The following is a 26,546-nucleotide window of genomic DNA, read 5'->3' on the forward strand; positions in this document are numbered from 1 at the left end:
GTTTGGAGTTTAAATCGACAAAACGGTTTTGCTTTTGGATAAACAAATCGACGCATCGATGTTCTTCATATCACTACCTATGACAGAAATTAACGATTCTTATATGACCCATAGTTGAATTTATTACGGGACCATTTTGGAGAAACGAGGTAAGAAGGTTGAAGGTTATGTACGTTCAATTAATTTTATTAAAAATGAGAATGTATTATAGGCATCTCACGTGCTCCTGTTGTCGCTTTATAAATGATAAGTTTTAACTATAAATACCAACAACACTTAAATATTTCTCTAAAATGTTATCCAGTTTCAACAATTTGTATTCCCGAAGCTATAGCTTTCTGTTCGTCAGCTTTACCGTCCGTATGTCTGTAAACCCGTCTAATTGTGAAACAATAAGAACTAATCATACGTTAATTGCTATTTATTCATTTATTTTGTGAGAATCTCCTCAATTTTTACAATATCGAAAACTATCGATTTGAGAACTTTTTTTTAGACATTTTTTTTTTTGATTTTCCTCATATCCCTGAAATTTAAAAATATTTGAATTTTATGTCATGAACCCGTTAAAAGTGGGTAAAAGCAGTATAATGACTTTCTGCAAATGTATGTAACAGACAGAAGAAAGCATCTTCGATCCGAATGTATTGTTCTGTCGACTCGTCCGAGAGGCCATCTCAGGGGAGAATGTTATCCTCTTTGAGCAGCACGATGTCGTTCGGCTGTAGATTTCTCTTGGGAGCGCGGTAAGTGATGCTTCAATTCTTCCAAAAGGTCTGCCAGGCGTAAGTACCGCCAAGTCGCTTAAACTCTTTGTAGTTGCACAGAGTGGTCTTGAATTTAGCATGGCATAGATTTGACAAATAAGGGTTCGATGGGCAAAATTGGGCATTTATTATAATAATATATGTCTAGCCTTTTATCGAGCTGTTAAGCAAGAAAAGCATTTTCGAACATGCTTTCTTTATTTATTTTTTTTTTATATTTAACTAAACTAATTAAAATTAAACTAACATAAGCTCCGCAGCAGCAGCAAACGTAGTAGCATGAATAAATTTATCTGTACGGCTTAAGATTTAATGATGACAAGAACAGGCATTTGCTAAATGATTAACAGCATGGTGTGTGCTTTGCTTAAAACGGCATTTGAGGCGTATATTTTACTTATTACAGTAAGAATACTTACAATAAAATAATATAATCACTTAACTAAGCTTGCAAATTTCGAGTTATGTATTCTGAGCGTTCTTACAATAACAATTAAACTCATGCAACAAGTTTAGACATTCTGATATTTTTTCAAAAGCATTGCCCAAACGTCTGGATAGCGAGCTTGCAAGAACGATGTCAGTTTTTGTGCACTTTGAGCTTGTTGGGGAGAGCAATTGCGACATTTTCTTGTTATAACCTCAGGTAGAGCAGCTAGAAGAAGAAATTGAATTATTTAAGCGTTATACATAAGGAATTGTTTTAAGTAAGAGAGAAGTGTTTCTCCTGCTCCCTAAATGTACAGGGTTGTGAATCTGCCTGTTAAATTCATTTTTTCTCTTCAAATTGATATAGTTGAACTTTAAATTTGATTTATTTAGGTAAAATTTATTGATTGATAGATTATGATGGCATTTGCTTTTAGGAACAGTCAAGACTTGTAAAATCAAGAATCCCTGTTTAAACATTAAAAAAAAAAAACAGAAAATTTCTTGAACTGCTGTGATCTTTACTGTAGCACCTTATGCATATAAAAATTAGAATGGGCAACAGATTCGTTGTAAAAAAATGTGATTGCTTATTTATATATACATATAATATAAATGTACCTTTAAGTTGTCGTCCCAATTGGTCACACGGGCTTTTTTCAAGAATACACATAATTTGGCGACTAACAACGGCTTGGTTGTTTAAAAGTCTATTGATATTCTTTTCGTCAGCATCAATTTTTGAAGGTAATATTATTATAAGAAAAAACATTAAAATTAAAATATATTTTTGTGTTTCTTTTAAACAAAGCATAGCTCCTTTATACTTTGATAACTATGTGTACTTGTTATATTGTAACGCATGCGCTTTAAAATAAGTTGCAGAGTTGTAAATGTAATTATCCCGACGGACTTTTCCGATTAATTTTGTTTGCCTGAACGTTGTCCTTCGATTTCAATCCTTGCCTGTGTCTGCAAGACATTTTCATTGCGGTTGCTTTCTGCGTGATCATCCTCTTTTTTGCAGATCCATCTAAATTTCTTTCTATAAAAATAAATATTCTACAAAATAACTTTTCTGCTTTCGATAACTTTCTTTGACTCTGGACAAAAAGGCGATATGCTTTTTTCTAGATGGCTTGTTCCAACTGCAATCGTTCCGCTTTGTGGATTCTTTCTTCTGATGTCTTCTAATGACACTTACTTCAAAAGGCATCCTGCCCACGACCGAGGGATATGAAAGGTTGTATACTATTGTATACTATTATAAGTTTTACATTTGTAACTTTGTTGACCTACAATAATGAGTAGACTCCCTTTGAAAGAAAGAAACGTCATCTTGCAAAGTCAATATATACCACTAACTGCTTTATCGCAGAAAGTAAGCATAAGCTTGAACATTGGGATATACCGAGAAATTTAATAATTTTATATCCGAAACATTGGGCTCTCAATCCGGGAGCTACCGGTTTTTAATTCAAATCGTTTACGAATTTCCCGAAAAATATTTTAAGCACTCACTTTATCATCAGGTTCTGCCTTTAAAAAATCTATTTTGAGTCGACAATTATGTACACTATAATTACACGTATTTATTTAACGAACATTGACATACTAAGTGCTACAAATAACTAAGTAGTTTTATAATTTTAATAATCATTGTCATCGTTGTCATAGATATCGTCCAAATCATCGGCGTCATATTCATTAATATCTTCTCCAATGCTCACATCTCTTTTCTGTTTACTCAAAAGCCAATTCTTATACGCAAGTTCATCTTCAAGAGTTGGATCAGTAGCTTCAATAAAGTCTTCGACTTGGTGAGGAAATTCTTCTTGAACTATAGCCAAATGCTTAAATGGTATGTTGCGTTGGCAAAATTTATGTCCCCATCCCAAATATACTGACTCGCAAGTATTTTCAAAAACGAAAGTGAAGGCCCCAGGCCATACATTTGATTGCAACACCAACAAGCGCTCCTTTTGATTCGTATACCTGCTCGTAAAACGCACTAACCAGGGGAATGTACATTCCCTGCTCATGTCGCTGGCACATGACGATAAAATATCAGGCCCTGTTTCTGGATGCGTAAACCCTTCAAGCATTTCTTCTTCTTCACCCTCTTCTTCGCCTTCCGCTTCTTCTTCTTCAATCTCCTCCTCCATTTCTTCCAATAGCCGCGACTTTATGTACAACGCAAGCATTTTTTCCCGCTCCTTGCGAGCTTTTTCTTCATCGTACCATACAACACGACCCTGATTCAAGATATTCGGTCGGCAATGAACCCAGGCAACGGGCGTCGCCAATGAGCTTAAGGGTTCTATCTCAAAGCGTTCATTTTTCATGAGCATTACGTCATTATCTAGCAAGATTGAGTTTCATAAGTAAATGTAAAGAAAAGAAACCTAACTGTCAGGTGAAAATTATGATGGTTGATAACCTGTAGCTAATGGTTATAGATAAGGAAATAATATATATCACAGATCAACTGCCAAGCTCATCCAGCATTAATGTCATTAGGCGATTTCTTTGTACTCGATGCCCTATGCTGCGAATAACAACCCAGGCTCTTCAACTTCCCGTACGCGATCATCCGGCTGGCTTATGTTCACTTGATAGTCTTTTCGCTGATCGTAGCTGATCGCAAATTAAGCGTTGTGAAAGCTGAGAGGGAAGCAACAGCACTAGCAAGAATGCCAGTAGACCGCATCGACTTAACGCACATTGATGCGTTTTCTGGAGAGGATGAATATGAGGTAACTAACTGGATTCGACATCGCGAATATGTGCGGCGTTTTCGCTGCCAAGCGTCGGATTATAGCTAAATGTCGGCGAAGGTTTACCATGTGTCACCATTAACTTGGGACTTAAGCGCCCAGAAATTGACTGTGTGGGATGTTGGAAAGCGGTTGGACGTTCGTAAAATCGCAAAGAATGAATATGCGTTGCAATACTGTGTTGTGATGTGTAGCATAGTAGAAATGGTCACGAGTGATGTGGTCTAATTCATAGTGGATGGATTGCAGGGCAAGACACGACAGCCCATTGAACGACTTGCGCAAAAAGAACCTCCGATAAGATAAGAAAGTCGTTTTTATCTGTGATAAGTCGTAGGAAAAACGTAGCTGAAGGAAGTGATGCAGGTAAGCTCTACAAAAATCTTTTATACCAAAGTCTCTTACATTTGGAGAATTATTTATCTATAATATGCACTGAAAATTATTAAGAATATCTGAAGAAGGATTAGAAACACAAACACGCACAGAATACCTGTTGGCGATCAAGAATATATATTTTGACCTTTTTGCGCTTGTGTGTTTGTAGGGTATTAAAAAAAAACACTATTAAACAGTCGGTAATAAATACTTTACCTTGAATTTCCTCTTCTTCACCTTCATTGTAATTTTCTTCTTCCTCGATCTCCTCTTCCTCGTCAAGGTTGATGCCTTCAAAAAGATTTTTCTCCTTCTTGGTCATCCGTCTATAATAACCTTGCGGTGCAATATGGGTGCCAGCCGTAATACGAGCAATCATTGCACGCAAATAATGTTTCTCCTTTCCTGGAAAGCATGGATATGATACAACATCAGCCTCCAAATCGCCAGTGAAGAACTTTTTGATATGGCGAGAAACTACGATTTGTCGTGGCGTAACTATAGGTAACTCAATCCAATCGTTATATAAGCAGTTGACCACAAAATACGAGTAACGATTGCATCCGCGTCCCACATTTTCTGGTGGTATATCATAAAATTCGATTTCCTCTGCTAAAGGAACTGGTTCAGCTTTTGGTGTCATCTTTTCCAAATCCTCTAAAGCATAAGTTTCCCATCCATAAACTCCTGGAGTTAATTCGGGTCCTATATGCGTTGGTAGAGGCTTTTGCTCCTGATTTTTTCTCATTTTAAAAGGCAGCTGCTTTTCTCGCATTTCTTCTTCCATCATGGCCATTCGGGAATTTAATTCCTCGCGTGTGAGTGAGGCTTCCACGATGTAGTAAGAACTTTTTAAACCATTTATACAACCCCAAAATCGACATTGCATTATTGATGGATGTGTCTGTAGTCGGTTTATAGAGCTTGCCAATTGAAAGATATCATCTTTACTTATACTAAAGCCGCATTGGTTCCAGAAGAATTGAAGCTGTTCAACGCGTTCATTAAATGTTACAAACAAGCGCATGGAATCATCAAGGTCTATGCGAAGGTCCCCATCGCCAAATGCAAATGCCTCTTCACTAGGAAGGTCCTCCTCGCAACCAAAGTCAATACCTTCAATATTGTGGGGTAACTAATGATAATTCTAATTATTATCATTAAATATATCAATACGCATTACACACCTTTATTGAATGCAATATTTTTTTCGCAGGACGAAACATCCGACTGTCAGCAAAAACGCCGTTAGGCGGAAAACGTTCTGGTACATGAAATTTTTGCTCACGCACATTTCTACTGAATTCCTCAAAAAAATCAATAACATTCGGAGGTCGTTCATCAACAACTCGTTTTACAATATCACTTAGATGATCAAATCTGTAATATTAAAATACAAAATACTTGATATTTGTACGCCATGACCCATAAAAAAGTGTGAATGTTAAAGCCGCAAGAATCCAACTTTGAGGCTTATGTCAAAAATTTAATTCATACAGACGGGCATGGCGAGATCGACTCGGTTGTAGACGCCGAGTACGGGTTATTTTCTAATGGTTGCGTGAAAGTGAGATAGCGTGACTTTTATTGATATAATGTGTTGTTAGGATTTGAATATTTCGACGCCCACGTGCGACCGAATCGAAACCCCAATCCAAGGGCATATCACATTTTGCTATTGTACTATTGTATCAAAATAAATAATAAACTTGGATAAATTCTGAAATAGGTTAGACATTAAGGTATATAGATAATTTGTCGGAACCCACTTTTAATCAATTCAAAAGCCCCTTTTATAATTTTAATGACAGCTTTAATTTATAGGTGAATTCACATACTCACAAGTTGTCTCCACTTAGTGTGCTATATTGTTGCAGCACCGACTTGGCTACACTCAGCTCATAGCCAATGTGTGGAGGCTCGTGTTCCGTGGCTTTTTGACATTGGGTATCAGATTGTAGGGCGCCCAGTGATATGGTCGTCGATGACGACGTGGTTGAGCTTGTGATTATGTTGGAGCATTCTGGCGATGATCCGTGTTCAGATTTTTTATCTTGATTATTATCCTTCTTGGTTTTTGTGCATGGCGGTAGCTCTGAGTGAACCGATGTGCTGGATCCATTTGCAAAATTTTGGCATGATGCAAAATCATTATCCATGCTTTAATATTTTTGATTCTTATTGGTCGCATAAAAAATAAGTGTATTTATTTAGTAAACAAGACTTTCAAATGAAAGCCCACTATATATTAATATTCTTTGATTTAAATTCACTATTTGGTTACTGTTTTAAAAATACATAGAAAGAATGTCATACCCTGTACCTACTTATTGTGCTCTAGTCGGGAGTGCTCGACTAGGAGATGCCTTGAACCTTCGTTATCTTCGTTACAGACTCGCTTGCTAAAGCTTCAAAAAAAGTTAAATTTAACATAAAACCCATCAATTTAAAAATATATAAAAGCTTTGCAAAACTATTAGCATATACTTTCGAAACCAAAATATTTTGCAAAACAACAAAATGTTGAATAGGCGAAATTTCGGGCATAAGCTTAGTCGAAAAGATCTTTAAGAAAATTCATTTGAAAATTTATTTTTGGTTAAGCTCCAAGTTTTGTTTGGTCTTTAATTTACTTTCCGCGATTTTGCAAATTCGCTAGACTGGAAATTTCAGTTCAATATAGTAGAGAAATAATTAAATTTACCAGGGGCGGAAACTGGGTAAGAGCTAACCTATATTATATCTGATTTTGTGCATCGAAGACCTCATAATTTGCTTAGCAACAAAGGCTTAACATCCAAATTTGATTGTTTCCATGGCTACAATGGCTTGGCAACGGCGTTTATTAGCTTGCTTGTTTTTATTTCATTTTTTGCACCTTGGTAACTGAATTTATGAATGTTTAGTCGTATTGGATGGTATTTGATTTTAAACCATCCAGGCATGTGCAAAGAAAACTAAAATTCAAGATGTACTTGAAGAATTTGTATGTTTGTATTTTTTTCTACGTCAATTATAATTTCTTATACATGCGTGTAAATAGCGTAGATGCACCATTTATACATATACCCGGCAATGGAATTATATCTGGAACCTATTTAAAAATGTTCCGAACTCAAAATATAAAAGCCTACTTGGGCATCCGATATGCCCACGCAGCAAGATTCTCTCCGCCAGACATTGAATTGCCACCATGGAAAGGAATCTTTAACGCAACTACATTTGCATCAAGCTGTTGGCAGCAAGCCCGTCCAACAATTAATGTGCAATTAGAGAAAGTTTTAGATATTATATCAGGCAAAAATATTAACGAACCGGGAATAAGGAAATATGAGGAGAATTGTTTACATTTGAATGTATTTGTACCTGCCGGTAAGTAACGCATACGTTAACTATTCAAAATTAAATAATATATCATTTTTCGCTTAAAAATAATTCTCTTGCACGTACACAAAACAGTTAAAGCCAAATGAAAACCATTTTAGCTAAAGTCGCCAAATTCACTTTCATTTCACTTTTCGCAATATCCACGGGTGGAAAACTCGATTCGTTGATTTTTTGGCTTTAGTTTTAAGTTTTGTTCGATTTGCATCAAGTTTATTTTCAAAGCTAGTTTTTTTTGCCAAAATAGTTCGCATAGCTCTAGTCTGACGATTCCATTGCCATTGCCAGAGTAGAGGGAAAACATAGAAATCACAGGGACGCTTGTAGCCTAATATATATTTGTCATGCCAATTGAATTTTAATTGAAATTGATTTTACTTGAAATACATATTTTTAGGACCACCTGAAGTTGACGGATATGCCGTAGTTGTTTGGATACACTCTGGAAATTTTTCAATGGGCAGCCCATATGACATTGAGCCATTTCAACTTGTTTTTAAGCAAAAAGTTATAGTTGTAACATTTTCATATCGACTAAATATTTTTGGGTTTTTTTCAACTGATGATGGCGAGGCTCAAGGCAATTTTGGACTGATGGATCAATCGGCTGCACTGTACTGGGTAAAGAAAAATATTAATTATTTTGGAGGTGACGAGAATCGGATCACATTAATGGGCCACGACGCAGGAGCTGTCAGTACCGCCTTGCATATGACATCCGGGGAATGGTCAAAGGGAGCCTTCCACAAAGCTATTATAATGTCCGGCAATCCTTTAAACTCTCTTCGATTACCACATGAATTCAATGACGATTTGGATAAAATATCAAATATATTCGGATGTGCTCGAAGACCAACGTCAATTTTTATTCAATGTCTTAAGAGAGTTGACGCAAAAATTATAACTGAGAATCTACCGTCAATTCAATGGGGTCCCATTGTGGATTCTGGATTGAGTAATACATCATATCCATTTATCGAAAACCAGCCGGAAGCGTTATTTAGGAGTGGAACTTATCATAAAGTACCAGTTATTGTTGGCATAACTGACATGGAGGATGTTCTTACAATTTTAAGGGAATACATTTCGTTAGAGCTGAGTCCAGAGGATATGACAAATTTTTTTTCAGACATCGCATTAAATGATGTTTATAAACTGAGGGGTAGCAATCAATGGTGCACAAACTTTCCCATCATTTCTGATGCAATAAGCTTTATGTATTCTGATAAAAATAATGCTGAAAAAATGACTATTAATACAAATTTAATCAATGCTCATACGGAAAAATCATATATAACTCCATTAGAAATGTTTGTCGACATAGTAAGTATGCATCAAAATGTTTATAGTTATGTATTTAAGTTTCGGTCAAAATCTATTCGTCCCGATCTACCAAGTTGGATAGGAGTACCAAAATATTTTGACCAGATATTTGTTTGGGGTATTCCGTACGTAAACAATATTATAGAGTGGAATTCAACCGATAAAAAAATGGCAGACATTATTATGACATTATGGGCGAATTTTGCTAAAACATCGAATCCTACCAAGTCGAACGTGTATGTTAAATGGAGCACAATATCGCCACCCAACTATTCTTATATAATAATTGACGAACGATTTAATACAGGCTATTTTGCAGATAATCAGAAAGTACAGTTTTGGAAAAATTTGTATCCTAAAATTCTCAATTTCGCAACAGAATGCTGCAATTCTACAAATGCAGGAATAACAAAATTAATCCCCTACACAATGAACATAAGTTTATGTTTATATATAAATATGTATATATATAGTTTTTACATGTACATATTTTGAATAACATTAACAAAACTGTTTACAAAACAATTTGTAAACAAAATTGTTTTAACATTAATAAAAAGTATAAAAAACGCATACGTTAAATCATTTTTTAATAACCTTCACTCGTCTGTGGGGGACGTCATCATCCACATCCATAGAAAAATGCGCGTGCTTGGCGCTAGCTGCCTCGTGTATGAAATGTGCTTTATAAATACTATCTAACGATTTCCAATTCTTAAATTAATTGCAATATTATCAATGATTAGGGAGTATTAACAACATCAAGTTCCTAATGATGAAAATCTATTTAACATATTGGAAAACAGACCTAGCACAAGACCAATTTATTTTTATTATTGACATTTAAATATACAAAGCAAAACTTTATTCCAAAACACACGGACACGGCTCATAATTTCTAAGTTGGCAAAATATTTATAATCCCCTTCTCAAAACTGTAAGCGAAAAAAAAAACATTAGATATGTTATGTATGTTACATTTTAGAATAAAAATTTAATTTATTTTAATCAATATCAATATTTTAATCTTAAATTATAATTATAAATACAATATTTTTGAAATGTTCAAAGCCAAGGATGCCAGGCGGGATCCATTCGACATAGGTTGTCTATATTAGTTGCGGATTGAATGAGTGCAGAAATTTTCTTTTTTTCTATGTTGTCGAAATAGGAAATTTTATTTAAACGTAATAAAATTATATCCACAGTAGAGTTCACGACTCGAATAGTGTTTTCCATCGGATTATTATCAACACAAGGCTCTTGAGATGTGTCCATTAATTTACTTTGCCGAAATCCTTTTTTTTGCAAAGTTATAATTTCATCCCTAAGGATAGTTTGTAAAATTGAACTTAGTTTGTAGTTGGGTTGAATAAAACAACGAGCTGTTGCCACAATCGCAGCAGATAATAGCCCGGAAATTCCAATGTTTGTAATAAACTCGCCAATGTTTGGGGTAAGTCGAAACGGCACTGGTCGATGTTGATTGAACTGTTCTTTATCATCGTGTATATCGAATTTGAAGTACGAAATGTTCATTAGTCCAGAATCCTGATGAAGGTACATCATATCTGGATTAAGTCGTGTTAAATTAAGAGCATGCTCGCAAAGATATGACAATGCCAACTGAAGTGTTAACTGTAAATAAACAAAAGATAAAAATTGATTGATGGGATACCAAAGCTATTTAAGATTCCATTTCCCATAGTGTGGGGTAAACGGAAACTGCATAGACGTAGCACAAGGTGCCTTACAACACTAATTTAATATAAGAAATAGCGATTTCGACGCAAAAAACCACCAATCAATTTATTTGAACAATTCTTTAATGTAAACTCACCATTTTTCTAAACTGCCAATAGTCGGTGGCTGCAGCAAATGTGTTTAGGGCCCATTGCCTGAGAAGTGTTTTGGACACCATAGTGCATTGTACTTCACTGAAAATCTCTCTTAAAATTGTATGTGAAATTGGTGTGCCCTGCGCTTGAACTTCAGAAAGCCGCTCGTAGTATCTGACAATCGGCATATCGTAGTCAATTTTTGCATTATTACAGCACTTTTTAAATATCTTCAGCAATGAAACACTATTCGGATTATCTTCAGCTAGTCGCATTTGAGGTGAAATGGGAACAACTCGTGGCACTGTTATATTTAAAAATCGACGACTCGTTTCCTTCTGTTTTTCTAAATAATAATTAAGCATTCTCTTTAGCTGCAAAACTCGTTCTTCCCGACGCGCATCCCCTAGCCCAGAATCCAGAACTACTAGGTAAGGATAAATTTTTCCATTTGTACCTCTTATGTATAACCTTCGAGCAGCAGTGTTATTTTTCTGAACTATTTCCACACGTGGCATAAACCGAGCAATGCGCACATAATAATGAGATGATGAAGGAATCAGTAATTCTCCGGGTAGTTCAACTTCCGCGGTTTTTTGACTGAAGTTGGATAAAAATCTGCACTTGTCTTCTATTAGGAAGGATGTTGGCAATTTTTTCACCTTTGCTTCCAAAACTTTAATCCACGTTTTTAATTTTGATATTAAATTGTGTAATTTCATCGCCCCTGGCTTTGAAAAATCAAAATCGTTTGTAAATTGTTCTTTCATTTTTTGGAAAACAGGGTCCTGGAATGTTACTTGTGCCCGTCGTGCTAGAGACTCTGATGCAGCTGAGTGAGATATAGAAGAAGCGACAGATCCTGGCACATTTTCAATTCCGATACCAAAGGTTGATCCCAGTTTTTTGACGAAGTGCAATGTATGCGGCGTTATGGTTGCATTGACAACTGTGCTTCGATTCTCAAATGCTATAGCATAACATTTAATTAAACCTTGTCGTAGCTGACGAAGAACTTCTTCTGTCCAACTCTCCCTAAACCAAACCATTTGGTCTACAATTCCTTCAAGCGAACTTAAAATAGTGGGATGAACTTCACGTTGCAGTTGCATTACTTTCGAACATCTCCACATGGGTGGTGTAGCTTTGATTGGGTTTACTGACGCGACCGTCACTTGATTTCTGCCACAAACAGATGCCATATTTTCGAGGTTCTAAAAAAATAAACCAAATTTAATAAAAAAAAAAAAAAATAATGTCTTAAAAACTCGTAAAATTGTGGTACTTACGGAAGACGTTAATTTACCAGCGAAGACCGCCTGCTCAGCTGATTTATGTTTTTCTCTCTGTTCAATCTTTAAAGTTAAATATAGAGTTCGAATCGGAAAGTAAACTGCCTGTGGGTACAGTCTTCCAATCTAAAAACAAAGACAATTTAAACCAATAATTATTTTTCCATTTTTTGTTTTAGTTAAGTTAACACTTAAGGGGGACACATTTCCCAAAGCGGGGCGATCACGGAATAAGAAGCACAGTTTTTATATATAGAAGGGAATAATGTAAATGCCTATTCATGATATTCAGCTAAACTTACCTGACTCAACAAATTCAATATAACATCGCCCTCAAATTGTTCCAGACAACAAAGTAGTTGAGGTATCCACGGCAGCCAATAAGATGGAGGAATCCCAGATACATATTTTTCAAAAGTGCTAATCATGGTGTCGCTTGAATTATCATATGACAAGAACCACAAAACCTTGGCTATGTATTTTCTGGTTTTACTCTCGTTTTGGTTACGGCAGGCATGTAGAAAACAGATTAAAGCATTAACACCAAGGGAAATTTGTTTTTCTTTTAGATATATCTGTTCCATATAGTCTCCCCACATAGCCCACGCTTTAGTAAGTCCATCGTGAAGTTGAACTGCTGCGCTGAATGATTTTCCTGCTTCATCTGTGCGGCCAATTTGCGTTAATAACAAGCCTTTCAGTGCGTAAAATTCGGCATTCATTTCACCAGTGAAATATTTTAAATTTGTTGATTCAATGACTTCAAGAGCTTCATTTATTTCATTGCGTCCTGATGTTGAGGGCATTTGTAAGTAGCATTTAACTTGTTGACGTATTTTCTATAAAAATAATTTCATAAATTGTAAATTGACTCCATGTTTTAAAGTTAAATTGTACACATAAACTTTAATGTAAATCACCCTTTTGATAGCGAGACACAATCAACAAACTAATTAAAGACTAAAGAATATACTTTAATAACCGCCCTCGTGCTTGAAATAGTTTTCCTTCTTGTAAATAGTTTTATTTTATCAAAAACAATAATATACTGATAAAAAAATATATTCTTTCTTGAGCCTTCCCGTTGGTTCGAACCCTAAGCTTAGTACATTCTACCATTTGGATGTATAGAAAATCAAATCTTTTAGGCGAGCAATCTCAAGCATTATTATACGTGTTATATATAATTATATACATATAAAAGATATTAAATTAAAATATATTGTAGTTACCTGAAAGCAATCAACTATTGGAACCGAGGGTATGGTGTATATTCTAGATAGTGTTTCCTGGCATACTCCAGTCAGGTTATGTTTTCTAGCTATTTTACCAAATGAAATAATTGCTTGCGCTGATGCATGCACTCCTAGCATTGTACTTCCTTGATCGGATTGTTGTTCCAAGTGCTGAGTTATTATTTGATAGTGATGTTGCCTCCAGGTGAAAATGTCGCTCCAATGTGATAAGTCATCGGAAATGATGGGCAATCTATTGCGCCAAGTCTTAACGATGGCTTTCATGTCATGTAAGGAAGAATTTCTCGATTGCGTTAGGCCCTGATGAATTTGGCTTGCTTCGTGTAGTTCCATAATTTGTTGAGAAGCTTGAAGATATGGCAAGTGAATGTGGGATACAATTCTGGGTAGGCGCCGCCACTCTCTTATGCATAAGCTCGAAGCAACCTCAACATAGCGCTCAACACTGGCGGCTTGTCTATCCTCTTGATACAGAATTGATAAATAGCCCTTGTATAAATTCAATTTAAATCCATATTGCTTGGAATAACACTGCTCCGTTTTGGACAAAGCATTTTTCATTAGATTCCAGTCAGGTACCCGCCAAGAGCTTTCTAGAATAAGGAACATATTTTTTTCTCTATTTGTTTGAGCATAATCCAATAAAATATCCCACTGATTAAGTTCCTTTGCACAGCGCATCCAATGTTTTTCCCATAACAATAGTTCGCTGTTTACATCAACGCTTATTTGGCCACTGTTTAAATCTTGTTTAAATTTTGTCATAGCCAGGTCATAAGCACCTTGTGCTTCTTCAAAAAATCCCATTTGTTCGTATGAAATAGCAATATTTGTTTCTGGATAGTGTGCAAATTTCAGCCAAAGACCTGCCCATAGATCTTCCTCGTGCATAGCGGAGTACATTTTAGACAGAGAGTCATAAATGTTATTCAAATTTTGCAGTTCGGACTCTGGCTGACTTACATCCGCAGCAATATTTATATCACTCCGTAGGGAATGCTCCGAAGCCAAATCTTCTAAAACTAATATGGCTCTGTGCCAAAGATTATGAGATTTACCCAAATATGTTAAGAGATTTGGTGGAATATAAATCGAAGGAACACACTTAGTTAAGCTTTCTACAAACGTATTTAGAGTACTTGGACTACAATCTTTCTGATTGACATTTGTTCCAGATGAAAGAAATGGTATTAATTCCTTCGATATATTTGTTCGTTGATCTTCAGTAAATATATTCCAAATGCTTGGAAAAATTGATAGCCAAACGCTTTCAGCAAGCTGTGTATCCATGTGGCATAGCTGCGATGTAGCAACAAGCATTTGTTCTGTGCGTATGTTTCGATTTGCTTCTAGGAATTCCGCTTGCTTGTAAATAAGCTCAACCAACGTATCACGTCTTGTAGATAGTATTTGGTGACAATCTTCTTTACGAACGGATGTGAATTCAAGTTTTAAATCAATATCAAATACGTCGTCCTTATCATTAACACTCTGTACATTTTCGAATGATTCAGATTGTGCGGATAAAAATGAAACAAATGTGTTTTCTTGGGAATCAGTAGGGTTCGAGGGTATCACAGAAGTTATACAGGGAATTTTAAAGCTTTCATTTGAACATTGAATCTGTGTCATAGTATTAGTTGTTAAAATAAGCAGTTCGATGCATTGCTTTATCCAATAATGTGATCCAATAGTATCCCATGCTTGTGAGCATATTATGTATAAAAGTCTATCATGAAGTCTACGGCGCATTGATGCATCTAAAATTTCAAAGAACTTTGCGCGAATATGTGGATTTTGAAATCGAAGACCATTTAAAAAAGCACCTTCCAGTTTACTTGTTAGTTCCGTTTGTTTTAAAACTTCGTCTCGATATATATAATTGATTATTTCCAAAAATTGAACATTTAGTTCAACCTCTTCGGTAAATCGTTTTTCAACATACTGCATCAATTTTACTAGCAGTGCGGACTTTTCTCGTATCGATGGAACATGAGTTGAAATATTAGATTCTTTACTCTTTACCCAATCATCAAGCATTTTGATAATACATTTTACAATTTTAACTTCAGAGCTTTTTTCTATAAGGCTCACTAAGATAGTCCCTATAAAAAGTTTTCGAATTTCAACACTCATTATAACAACTCTGTTTTTAATTAGTTCCAATGATAGAACTAACAGCTCAAGAGCCAGAGAGTTTGAATCAGACGGTTGAGTGTTGATCGTATTATTTGTACTTATATTAATGTGATCTTTTGTAAGACGATTTAGAACTCTAATGAACTGAACTAAGATGCGGTCTATATAACTTGGATTGTTAGTGGTGCAAGCTTTTAAAATCATTAAAGTTCCAAATAACGAAGAGGCAATCGGTTGAGGACTCTTTTCATAGAACGTAAGGTTGTCTGTTATCATTTTGCTAATGGCACTGTACAAAATGTCAAAATCGTTGTGTTTATGCTGTGCATCTGGTGGAAAAGTAGCCATAAGTCGTGTTAAAAATATATGCATTAAACGAACAATCCTTGTATTCTGGTGAATAATACATAAAGATAGACCACGTTGAACCGGTCGCACTATTGTCACCAATTGATCCGAACTTAATATTGTAGTTAGAAACGTCAGAAAATCTATCGCCGTGCATATGTTATTTAAGTTATGATGCGGTGTCTCTATTGTAGCCAGAACCTTGTCAAGCCAGCTGATTTTTATATCAAATGGTTGCGGCCAAATTTCAGGACGCATAGCCAATTTTAATAGCATGATACACCTACAAGTAAATTGAGTTAAGTATAGATAAGCACAAAATATTTCGAACATGATAAAATTGCTTTCTTTGGTACGCTAAAGATTAAAAATGCCAAATCAAATCAATGCTCATGTTGCGAGCTATTAAAGATTTTTAAAGATAAACGTTTTTCTTACCTCCTTGATAGGTTTTCTCCTGGGGAAATGATGCCTGGTTGTACATCATTAACTTGACATGCTAATCGTATGAGAAAGTTAAGAACAGTATCGCAAAATGACTTATCTATCGATCGAAGAACGTCTTCAGATTTAATGTGAGTCCCCGCACCTATATATTATATGTATATATATTATTTTGTTTAATTTAAATTTGTATTTTTATTTGTTACTTTCCTTGAACTAAAGATGGATTTGACTCAGCCAATTTCTTTCTACTTTCTGATGTTTCGTTTCCCAACCGCTTAGACAGTTGAATGTCCCTCAAATCCTCTTCGGATTCAGCAGTTTTTACATCTTTTTCATCTTGTTTTATTCGATGCAGCTCCCATTTAATTATAACTTCTGCCAAGTCGACAGCCAACTTTTTATGTTCAATAGACGCACTTGGAGGAAATCCCAATCGTTGCATATTGTGTATAAGATGCTGCACCAACTGATGTCTGACGGGGAAATAAACCTATAGATTAAATTGGGTTAAATGTATTTATGCCACAGTTGAATTCTGTAATGGCTTACCTTATAATGGCGTATAATCAGTTGAAGGATATGAAACAGCTGTTGTATTGCGTGACCTTCTTCAACAATAATTTTTTTTGTCCAGTGAGTTAGCATTGTGTTGCCGTCTTCCATGCGAAGTGGCATTGCTGGTGTGAGCACGTCTAGAGCCTGCTTTACAATGGGTCTTGCCTCAAGGGCGTGTCCTTTTAGCAGCGAATGGAAAACTTGAAGCACGATTTTTTTATGAATTGCTAGTCTTGCTATGATGTGAGCAAGTAGTAAATGACCATGGTACCGTGCAGTAGGATCCACACAATTTTTACTTAGTAGGCAGGGCCACGCAAATGTCATCAAGCGTCTAAGTTTATTTCCTTGCCTTTTATTATTAGCATCGCCATCGTGAATATGCTGTGATGCTCGTTCTACGAGTAAGCAAGCGAGTTGTAATAAAGCAATTCTTACTGCATCATCATACTGTTTATCGGGATCAAAAACTTTATTGATGAACACCGAAACAATGTTTTTCTCATCTTCTTGGTAAGGTGTTGGAGGAGCTCCAATTAGTTTATTTCCTTCACCTTTGTCAAAGCTTACGGTGAAACAAGGAATTAGAACTGATGTGATTATTTTTGCTTTTAAATCTTCTGAAAATGTATTATTATTAAAATTTTCAACGAAGTAAAAAAATGCATTTCTTTTCCAACTAACAGTAAAACTTTGAGCTACTGTATTTTGTAAAAAATCGCGCAAAAAATAGACATCCGGGATGAAGTGTAAGCACAGGGCTCTTAAGAGTTGGAAAAGTAGGTCAATATCATTTGTGTTATTTGAAAAATATAGCAGAAGTATTTTTCCGACCAAGTGCCATATATCACAAGCAACGTTTTCCAAACATGTTGAGTACAAACTAGTCCGCCAAGTGTTTCTCAACGCATCTACGATATCCGGTCTAGTTGGAATCCATTGGTCATCTAATTCCATGAGGGTAAAAATAATAAGCACAGCTTGGTGTTGCACATTATATTTAAGCGTGTTACTAAAAGCTGCCGTCCAATTTAAATACTCCATTAATATTGTGTATTTAGAGTTCTTTATAATTGATCGAAATGGTTGCCCATTTTTATGCTTTAATAAAAATATAAAAAAGCGATTCCATTGAGGGTCCTTCATAATGGAATTCGTCATAAAAAGATCAACCGTTTCTAATGGAAATCGTTGTAAGAACATAATTAACGCTTCGCGATATGGACTAGATGCCTCTATCATAAGATTTTTTTCCGTTTGTAAAACCAATTGGCATAACTTCTCAATATATTTTGACGAAGCCGTTATGTGATAAAACATTTCAATGAGTGTCACAATTTTTTGCTCATACTCTCCTCCTTTAGATGTCGCAAAGAAATTAACGTTCTCGTTGGTGCACTTATATTGGCCAACGAATATTTCAATAATCTTTGCACAATGCTGCAGTATTTGCTCACTGAGTTTTTCATTGAACATTTGTGGAAAAAGTTGAGTAAAATATGATAATCGTTTTATTGCAGGAATAGACAAGTTCCTATGGTCGCCCAGTTTTAGCAGTAGAGGTCGCATTGCAGCTTGAACCTGTAATTATTGTTATAAAAGAAATTTAATACATAAAGTTATCTCGTATGATAGTCAGTGCCAACTTATGTCTGTGTGGCTTAGTTGTCTGAGTTTGAGCTAACAAACAAGTGATAATTGGTTCTAGTCGCTTAAAATTCGCATACAAAATCTTCCACTTCAAAAGCCACCAGCAGTTTTCAGTTGTGTTAATTTAATAAACTCATATTATTTATCATAAATAAAATCAATTAATTTTTAAAATATAATCATTTTTAAGTTTGGCTTACCTTTTCTTTATCAAGCGTAATACCAGAAATAAATGTTTTCATGCAAACATAAGATGTTTCTTGCAGTTCCGGTTTATCGTTCTCCATAACTTTAAAAATAATGTTAATTATTTTTTCTTTATATCCAATATCATTAATATAATGGCAAGCTGCTAAAGCTCGCAGCGCACTTATTCGCAATGGTATGAGGTTTGTTACATTTTTATAGCAATCCAATTTAGCTAATGTGGCATCTTCGGCTTCGCTTAAGGTTAATAATTCGTGGAAAAATAATTTATGGTACGTATTTGTTAAGTCTGGAAAAAAAGATACATAAACAAAATTAATGTTTGGAATCATAAGAATGGAATCATACGAATGTGGCATTTTCTATATTATTCAATTATTTTCAAAGTTATGCTTACCAATTGTAAAGAGACGGGGTTCCAAAGTAGTGCAAAATGTGTTACCATCCATTAGGCCGATTTGTGCATTGGCAGGTTGGTGCCTTAATAAATGTTTTTTTGGAGGTATAATATCTGCCAGGACGTCTTTATGTGGGTCCATAACCTCGGAGACAGTCTTTTTTTGGATTAATCCAATGTGTTTAAGCAACAACATGGACTCTTCTCTTACAATGGAATTCGGACTTGTTATATGCCGTACGAGCTCATGAATTACTTCATACGTGGCTTTCACTTGTAGGTCTTCTATTTCATCATTCCGAGAATTAATACTTATGGGGGACAAGCAAATCTCCAACATGGTTTTCATATAGCTCTTAGTTATATCTAGTGCGCCATTAGAAACATCTCCCTCCAAATCCATTAGCACAAACATGAAGGCCTTTAAAAAGTTGAACAGGTGCTGGAATAGGGCACGCAGAGACATGTGCTTGCATAGAAATTGAATGGCTTGACAACCGCCTACTTTGGCATACCATGGGCGATCGTAGCACAATGCTGTCATTCTCTCCGCCAAATATTGCATTAAAGGTAACTTGCAAGCCCTGTCTTTATTTCCCATTATGTTTGCGGCAGTATCCAATATTATTCCCATGCAAGCTATGCCGGGCTTGCACAATTCTTTTTCTTCATGGCCCATACAAGCAGCTAGCGCATCAATTAAAACCATCGGATCTATTCCATTTGATGCACTATTCTTTTGTGGGAAAGGTCCAGCCTGTTGGGCAATCGCCACCATAGTATAATGTCTTACAACAGCTGCCATTACAGGACACACTGAATCCCGTAGGTCTTTTGTGGCTGAGGCTACCAACATACCAATGAGAGCTTTCAGGTGAGTTCCACGAACGGTCGAGTCGTCAATTTTGTTATGAAATATTGGCCAACTCATAATGTTACTTTCGACAAAGTCATTATGAGTAAACAATTTCAACAAGGTGTGTTTTTCATCATCCAAACTAATAAATGCAGCCAAAAAACAACGGATTACTTCCCAACTTTGTCGTCTATAAAACTGATCGGTAGTGTTTGAGCTCAATGCATTAAAGGCTGACGTAATTGCATACTCGACTGGAAATTCTATGGGTTTATCATATTCTTGGAAGTAAGTAATTATTGCGATTTTCGGCTTTTCGTTATGATCATAATGTAACGTTTGCGGCTCCACCATCATTTTTCGATTGCCGCCACCGAATTTTCCAAGAACACGAAAAGCAACAAGCGCTGCATTGTCCGGATTTCTTAGTGTTTTCCATAAGGCTTGCATTAAAGCTGCCCTTACTGGTTGTATATGGTCGTACAAAAAATCAGGCTGCAAATTGTCGACACAAAGTTCCAAAGTTCTTAAACCCTGAAAGTATATATTGGATTCTCAAATGGCCTAAAAATTAGTAAATTAGTTTGCTTTACCTGACTTATAAGAGTTGGGGAACCATTCAAGGCAGAAACTAAGGGATCCATGAGCATCGGGAGATAAGGTAACAAAGATGAGAGGCGAACTGGAACTGTTAGGCAAAGCTCAACAAAAAGATCCCGCATGTGTTGTTTATGAAATCCACTTTGTAGGCGATTTAATCCTTCCAACAAATTAGGTAACAGAGGGAGGAACTCTTGATATAGAAGATCATGGCTTCCACCTCCAATTGATCTAAATAGAGCCCTGAGAAGCAAAAAATAGTTGTAGGGCTCGTCTGAAATTAACGCCAATTCCATTGAACGAATAACTATTTTGTGAAGATGCGGCCGCAACATTTGTTCATTTTCCACAGGAAATAAGCTTACGCTTCCAAAAACCAGTTTAAACAGGCGAAGATATAAATTTGATCGCTCAACATTTGAGCCCATTTCTTCCATTTTCTCCAAAAGATACTCAACCAACACAGTCGCAAATAGTGGCGAAGTAGTCGGATTAGCTAAAAACGAGTTAGCTATAACCTGAAGCGCCTGATTTTTGTAGATGCGTTCCACTAAAAAGTCAATTGTGGTAGCAAATATTTCCTGGAAATTCTGAGAATGCATCATGAGGAACTGAAAAATAGTAAAAATAAAATAATGCATAGATATTAAAAGTCAATGTATATATTTGAATATATATGAATCTATTTGTCCTCACTGACAGACTGATTGGCCTGATTACCTTGGCGCTCAAAAATTTAGGCAGTGATCTTATTGAAAATCAATTGTTTAACAACATAATGATTTAAGCGAAACTAAAGAAATGAATTCTTATGTATTAAAATGAGCAGGTTGCTGACCCCATTATCATTATCAATTTGTAATGTTTTTTTTTGTAACCCATTGATTTTGAATTTGTTGGAAACCATCGTGAAAAATAAATGACTGACAATAGCACATTCGGTTACAGCCAATTCTGACTTCTACATTATTATTTTTTTGTGCTTTGTTTTGTGTTTTAATGCTTTGTTTTTGTGGACTTATTTCTTATATACTTACGATGCCGCTAAAGTGTTCCAAAACCTCCTTTTCTTCTTTGCTGCGTGAAATCAACCCAGATGCTCGTTGTTGATTTGGGTTAACGTTTATTGTATATATATCTAAAGCTTCCATTGCAAAATGCACCAAGTCAATATATATGCATAAGATCTCTGGATTAAAAAGTTTTTCCTGCATTTGTAAACTTGGATCCGAAACATGACTCTTTAATAATAAAAACAAATATCAATAACATATGAATAGCATAACAATTTGAAAAACCATACCTTTGAATTGAAAAATCCCCAAGTAATCGTTTTTACGCCTCCAACAAGTGTCTTGACTAAACTTCGAAATTCGGCTACATTTACTGAACAAATTAATTGTGAACCCGTCGACGTTTTATTTTGTTCGCTCCCCAGTTGTTCCTTAGTTGTAGAAAAAATGGAATATAAAAATAATTAGAGCAATTATATATACTTTAATAAGAGTGGTCTAGTCGAAAGTGTCCAACTAGGAGATACCCTGACCCGACACAAGCTGCCATTACGTTATGGCAGCCATATGATATAGTGTTCCGATGTTGATGGTAACAGATCCAAAAAAGAATTTATTTTATTATCTAATTCTATGCAATTAAAGCAAAAATCTAAACCCTACCACTGTTCAAAAAAGGGAAAAATTTCTTATATTTAGGGATATGTACGATGAAATCTTAATAATATAGTTACAGTGTAATTTATTATACTTACTTCTTTTATGTCGTTTATATGAAGAGCAGGTAAGGTAAGCGAACCAATAAGATGTGATGTTGCACCGGTTTGAGGTTGTCCCTTGCTGATTGAATAGAAGAATTTATAATTCGCATTAGTAATTTTCACTTAATTATTTACAAATATTAAAAGGTCAATGGTAAAATTGTTACCCTAAAATTTGATCGAAGCTATTAAAACAAGATAAGTTATCATTGCGTTGCCCAAGGTTCAATCTCGTTCAAACTATAAAGGATGCGTTTATGCTTTTGCTATAATTATAAAATAGTTATTATCAAGAAAGGTTTACATACAAGAGCTTATTTTTCGACCGATCGGTCCCATAGCAGCTATATGATTAAGTGATTCAATATTGACGAGGTTTTGCTTATGTCAGATATCTTGACAAACAAAATTGTTCATAGAACTTAATTTTACTTCCTGCAGCAGATAAGAACAGAACATAAGATAGCAATAGACAGACGGACATGGCCATATCGATTCGATGTAAAAGGGTCATTCATATACTTATGTATTATTTAATTATTTGACATGTAAACATACCATTTTTGAATAATCAGAGGAAGCTGAATTTGCGCGATAGTTTCGAACTTCTTTACAAACACTTTTAACAGTGTTCCCAGAATATTTCTAGAACGCTGTGGTTCAAGCTCACTGTGGTGTCGAAGGCAATCTACTAGATTCAATAAAAGCTTACACGACATAGTTTGTATGCCAACAGCCAGTGTCTCATCATGTACATTTCTTGCAAACAAGTGTACTGCTTTTATCAAGACATCCAAACTTAAGCTCTGGCGGACATGATGTGCAAGATCAGCTAACGTCGAATACGCTAATGGGCGAATGGAGTCTAAAGTCACCCCTTTTCCAATAAGCAAATCCTCATCAAACAATTTTTCTATTGATGGAATGAATTCTAAAAATAAATTAAAAGTTAAAATGGTTTTGTAGTAATTTAAAAAATGAGACTAACTTTGACGTAAGTCTGTAGCAAATATGTGACGCGCAGCAATTAAAAGTTCTTTCCGTAGATGTGCAGCTTCTTTCGGACAATGTTCCATCAAATTCAGCATACCATTTGATACAGATAATGAGTTAGCTATGACTACATCCTGAAAAATATAATATATTTAGTTTATACATTTGGTAAACATCAAGGGAGAAAACTTACCTGATAAATTCGCACAATGTATGCCAAAAATGAAAGTGTTTTTACTTGAGCTCCCATGAAGTCTACAAAAACTTCCTTTTGTGATGTGTTCCTAGCAAAATAATATTTAAAATATACTTCATAATAAATCTTAAAGTTAACAAACAGCAACAAAAGCTGATAAATAGTATATCATTATAAATCATAATAATATTTTACGAATTTTCAATTACAATTTTGACAGGCAATCCGTAACGGCTTGACTAGAGTGCAATTATTTGTTATAACTTACCTTTGAATTACAGTTGGTTGTAAATTAATAGTTGTAAGTATTAAAGGAATAAATTCGGCGACCTCTTGGTGGACAGCATTCTTATAAATTTGGTACATCAGCACAACGATAATTGGCAACTCTTGAAGAACTTTCAAGGACAATATACCCCGAGGAAGGAGATTATACTGGAATAGGGAGTGCATTTTAATAATTTTTATATAATTTAGCAATAAACATACATTTAACTTATTTTAATGCTGAACTTAAATATTTTGGTACATTGCTCGGTTTCTATAGGTAGATAAAAAAAAAAAACAAATCTTTTAAAATAAAAAAAAGTGCAACTAATAAATGCCGAAATATATTGATAAAAAAATGCTCCCTGCAAGAAGCCAACTTATCGCCCAATCTTTCCAATGGCAGCTATATGATATAGACGATGAACTGAGTGACTTGTTTGCTTAAAATCAAACAGACGTAGATGCTGTATATAGAAATTGTGTTGAAAGCGTTTAAAATATGAAGTGTACTTACAATCATTTGCTGCGAATTGTGCTCTTGTGATTTCTCCACGTGTATAGTTTTCACTGAATATGTGGTAGGCAAAAGCATTTCTAAATCCAAATCTTTTAGGTCAGTTATCCAAATATCATTTGTAGTTTCGAAGATTGATGTTAAATTATTTGGCAGATTTGTATAAATTTCTTTAACAAACCCTAAAAATAGCTGAATCTAAAAATAGAAGAGGAATTTATTAATAATCGTTTCAACTGCGAACATATCCCTTCTCTAAGCTAAGCTTTTATCTTTTTTATCCTAGTTTCTGGAAAGGATTAAGATTACTTAAAATAAAATTAAAAAAAAAAGTTCTTTTAGGGATTATTTGTGCTTAAAATGAACAAAAAGTTTAAAATTATGCTCAACCTAAGTTTCATTCAGATTTTACAAATTTATGTTCCTTTTAACAGAAAATATGGAGGGAATTGTCTTTTCATTAATTAACAAATACTTACCTCTGGATTGAAAGATGGACGAAAATGTTTATGCAGCTCAATTATTATACGCAGACTTATCAGCACATTTTCTTCGTTATCAGTTTTTAATAATTTGAGCATCATAGTTATTATCGATTTAACATGCTGTCTTAGATTTTCTGTTATGGGCAATCGGTGTATCATCTCCAAAATAAGCTTGCGAACCTACAAATTGAATAATAATTTGCATTAATGAAAACTTATGTTCAGAGTTTATCTTATGATATTATGTGCTTATCATTTATAATTAATGTTTTTTCATTGCTCAGACCGTTTTCTATTGGGAAGATGATATTTGTAGGCGAGGAATTCGTTTTCAAAAGCAATGAATCTTCTTCAAACGCGTGCTTGCAACATCAGCCTTCCCATAATGATAATATTTTGAAAAACGATCCGCCAGTTTCGAAAGGAAAACTTAAAATCAAACTAACTAATCATGGCTTTGCAATTCTCCTGAGTCATCCGCAATAAACGCAGCCAAGCCAATACTCAGACGATTGAAGATGTTATTCAATTTAAGCTTTGACAATACGGAACATATTCTCCGTGATACATGGCTGACATGACTGACGCTTTAATAAGAACGTTTGGCAAACGCGATTTGTATATGTATACGCAACCATAATGCCAAAAGTTGTCATAGTTCGTTGTTGACATTCAAATCCAAAAATTTCCTGATATCTGGAAACCATCTATAGTTTTTTATCGCATGCCAAAACTGAGAGTATTGGCTTGAGATCCGATTTATTCTAAAAGTTAAAAGTCGAACAGTACAATATGAAAGTATCTTTACGGCAATCGAAGCTTTCGAAAATTAGTTGGCAATAGGGAAGACCATGGCTGTAGAAAAAAACAGAGGTAGCAAAGACTGAGTTTGTTTTTGGCTGCCGAGTCGTGTGTTTTGATTGCTGCTGGGCTGAATGTCGGAATGACTAGCGCAATTGATATCTCATATGTTGGAATAGGCCAGATCGGGCCACCATATCATATAGCTGCCATAGAAGCGATTGGTCCAAAGGAAGGTTCTTGTATGAAAAACTTGTTATCAATTTATCTCACTCAAACTTGGATTGGAATGGTGCCGATTTGGGACGTAAATAAACTTATACATGTTATTACTTATGTATTAAGACAAACGTGCTTGTGTACTTGGGTTTTCATTTAAGGCTTAAAATGCATACGGCAATGTGCATAGAATGCTTGTATGTATGTATACATATGGTATTACATACTTACATATAACATTGAATTACAGTAGGTTATTTGTAAAGCAAATAAGTACTTACATGCTGAATCGTGTTTTCTTGTATAAATTGAGGCTCGCCCTCTTGTAATATACGCATAAATATCTTAAGTGCATTTTCCAAAAACGAGGGATAAGACGGAGATTGCATGATCATATCAAAATGTTCACTTAACTCCTGGGTGGCTTTCAACTTGATTTCTTCATTTGCCGCCGGATCGTTTAGTATATTTAAGTGGCTCCGGAATGTAGTTACCGGAATAGTTTCAACGTGTGCCATTTTAAGTTACCATTAAAATTAATTTCTTACGAACGAAATTTGGCTTTACCGGTGTAAACAAGACCGACTTATCAACTTTATGCACAGGGTGACACAGCAGGGTAAGATAGCGCCGATAAATGTAAAAGAATAT

General features: G+C 35.1%; 4 protein-coding genes across 7 annotated transcripts; 1 reads left to right on the plus strand and 3 right to left on the minus strand.

Annotated features, from left to right (window-relative positions):
- Positions 1–51: 51 nt before the first annotated feature.
- Positions 52–9,554, plus strand: LOC115760516 (carboxylesterase 5A). 3 transcript variants are annotated; one of them, XM_030701904.1, is made up of 5 exons: positions 52–149; positions 212–746; positions 7,395–7,723; positions 8,133–9,058; positions 9,133–9,239. In XM_030701904.1, the coding sequence occupies exons 2-5, from the start codon at positions 643–645 to the stop codon at positions 9,157–9,159; spliced, it is 1,386 nt and encodes a 461-aa protein (XP_030557764.1). In that variant the 5' UTR covers positions 52–149; positions 212–642; the 3' UTR covers positions 9,160–9,239. The 3 variants fall into 3 exon arrangements, with proteins under 3 accessions (XP_030557764.1, XP_030557745.1, XP_030557754.1); XM_030701885.1 differs by having other exon boundaries at positions 8,133–9,554; XM_030701894.1 differs by lacking the exons at positions 52–149; positions 212–746 and adding an exon at positions 6,681–7,071 and having other exon boundaries at positions 8,133–9,554.
- Positions 745–2,028, minus strand: LOC115760539 (ejaculatory bulb-specific protein 3). The gene is made up of 2 exons (XM_030701927.1): positions 1,818–2,028; positions 745–1,422 (listed from the first exon to the last, which is right to left on the minus strand). The coding sequence occupies exons 1-2, from the start codon at positions 2,008–2,010 to the stop codon at positions 1,280–1,282; spliced, it is 336 nt and encodes a 111-aa protein (XP_030557787.1). The 5' UTR covers positions 2,011–2,028; the 3' UTR covers positions 745–1,279.
- LOC115760502 (radial spoke head protein 6 homolog A) lies at positions 2,775–6,588 on the minus strand. Of its 2 annotated transcripts, XM_030701865.1 has the most exons (4): positions 6,194–6,588; positions 5,539–5,731; positions 4,568–5,486; positions 2,775–3,558 (listed from the first exon to the last, which is right to left on the minus strand). In XM_030701865.1, exons 1-4 carry the CDS (start codon positions 6,508–6,510, stop codon positions 2,846–2,848), a joined length of 2,142 nt encoding a protein of 713 aa, XP_030557725.1. In that variant the 5' UTR covers positions 6,511–6,588; the 3' UTR covers positions 2,775–2,845. The 2 variants fall into 2 exon arrangements, with proteins under 2 accessions (XP_030557725.1, XP_030557732.1); XM_030701872.1 differs by lacking the exon at positions 6,194–6,588 and having other exon boundaries at positions 2,776–3,558; positions 4,568–5,467; positions 5,539–5,611.
- Positions 9,555–10,093: 539 nt separating the features above from the next.
- Positions 10,094–26,413, minus strand: LOC115760497 (transcription-associated protein 1). Its single transcript, XM_030701851.1, has 21 exons — positions 26,177–26,413; positions 24,870–25,055; positions 24,391–24,588; positions 23,875–24,041; positions 23,604–23,694; positions 23,406–23,544; positions 22,976–23,348; positions 22,412–22,496; positions 21,947–22,087; positions 21,681–21,884; positions 20,637–21,254; positions 19,188–20,577; positions 18,784–19,079; positions 16,928–18,514; positions 16,586–16,868; positions 16,370–16,520; positions 13,421–16,214; positions 12,491–13,027; positions 12,186–12,314; positions 10,899–12,110; positions 10,094–10,696 (listed from the first exon to the last, which is right to left on the minus strand). The coding sequence occupies exons 1-21, from the start codon at positions 26,411–26,413 to the stop codon at positions 10,124–10,126; spliced, it is 11,391 nt and encodes a 3,796-aa protein (XP_030557711.1). The 3' UTR covers positions 10,094–10,123.
- Between the last annotated feature and the right edge of the window lie 133 nt (positions 26,414–26,546).

This window comes from Drosophila novamexicana, unplaced genomic scaffold (assembly GCF_003285875.2).
Source record: "Drosophila novamexicana strain 15010-1031.04,08,12 unplaced genomic scaffold, DnovRS2.1 tig00000008-arrow-pilon, whole genome shotgun sequence".
Taxonomy (NCBI): Eukaryota; Metazoa; Arthropoda; class Insecta; order Diptera; family Drosophilidae; genus Drosophila; species Drosophila novamexicana.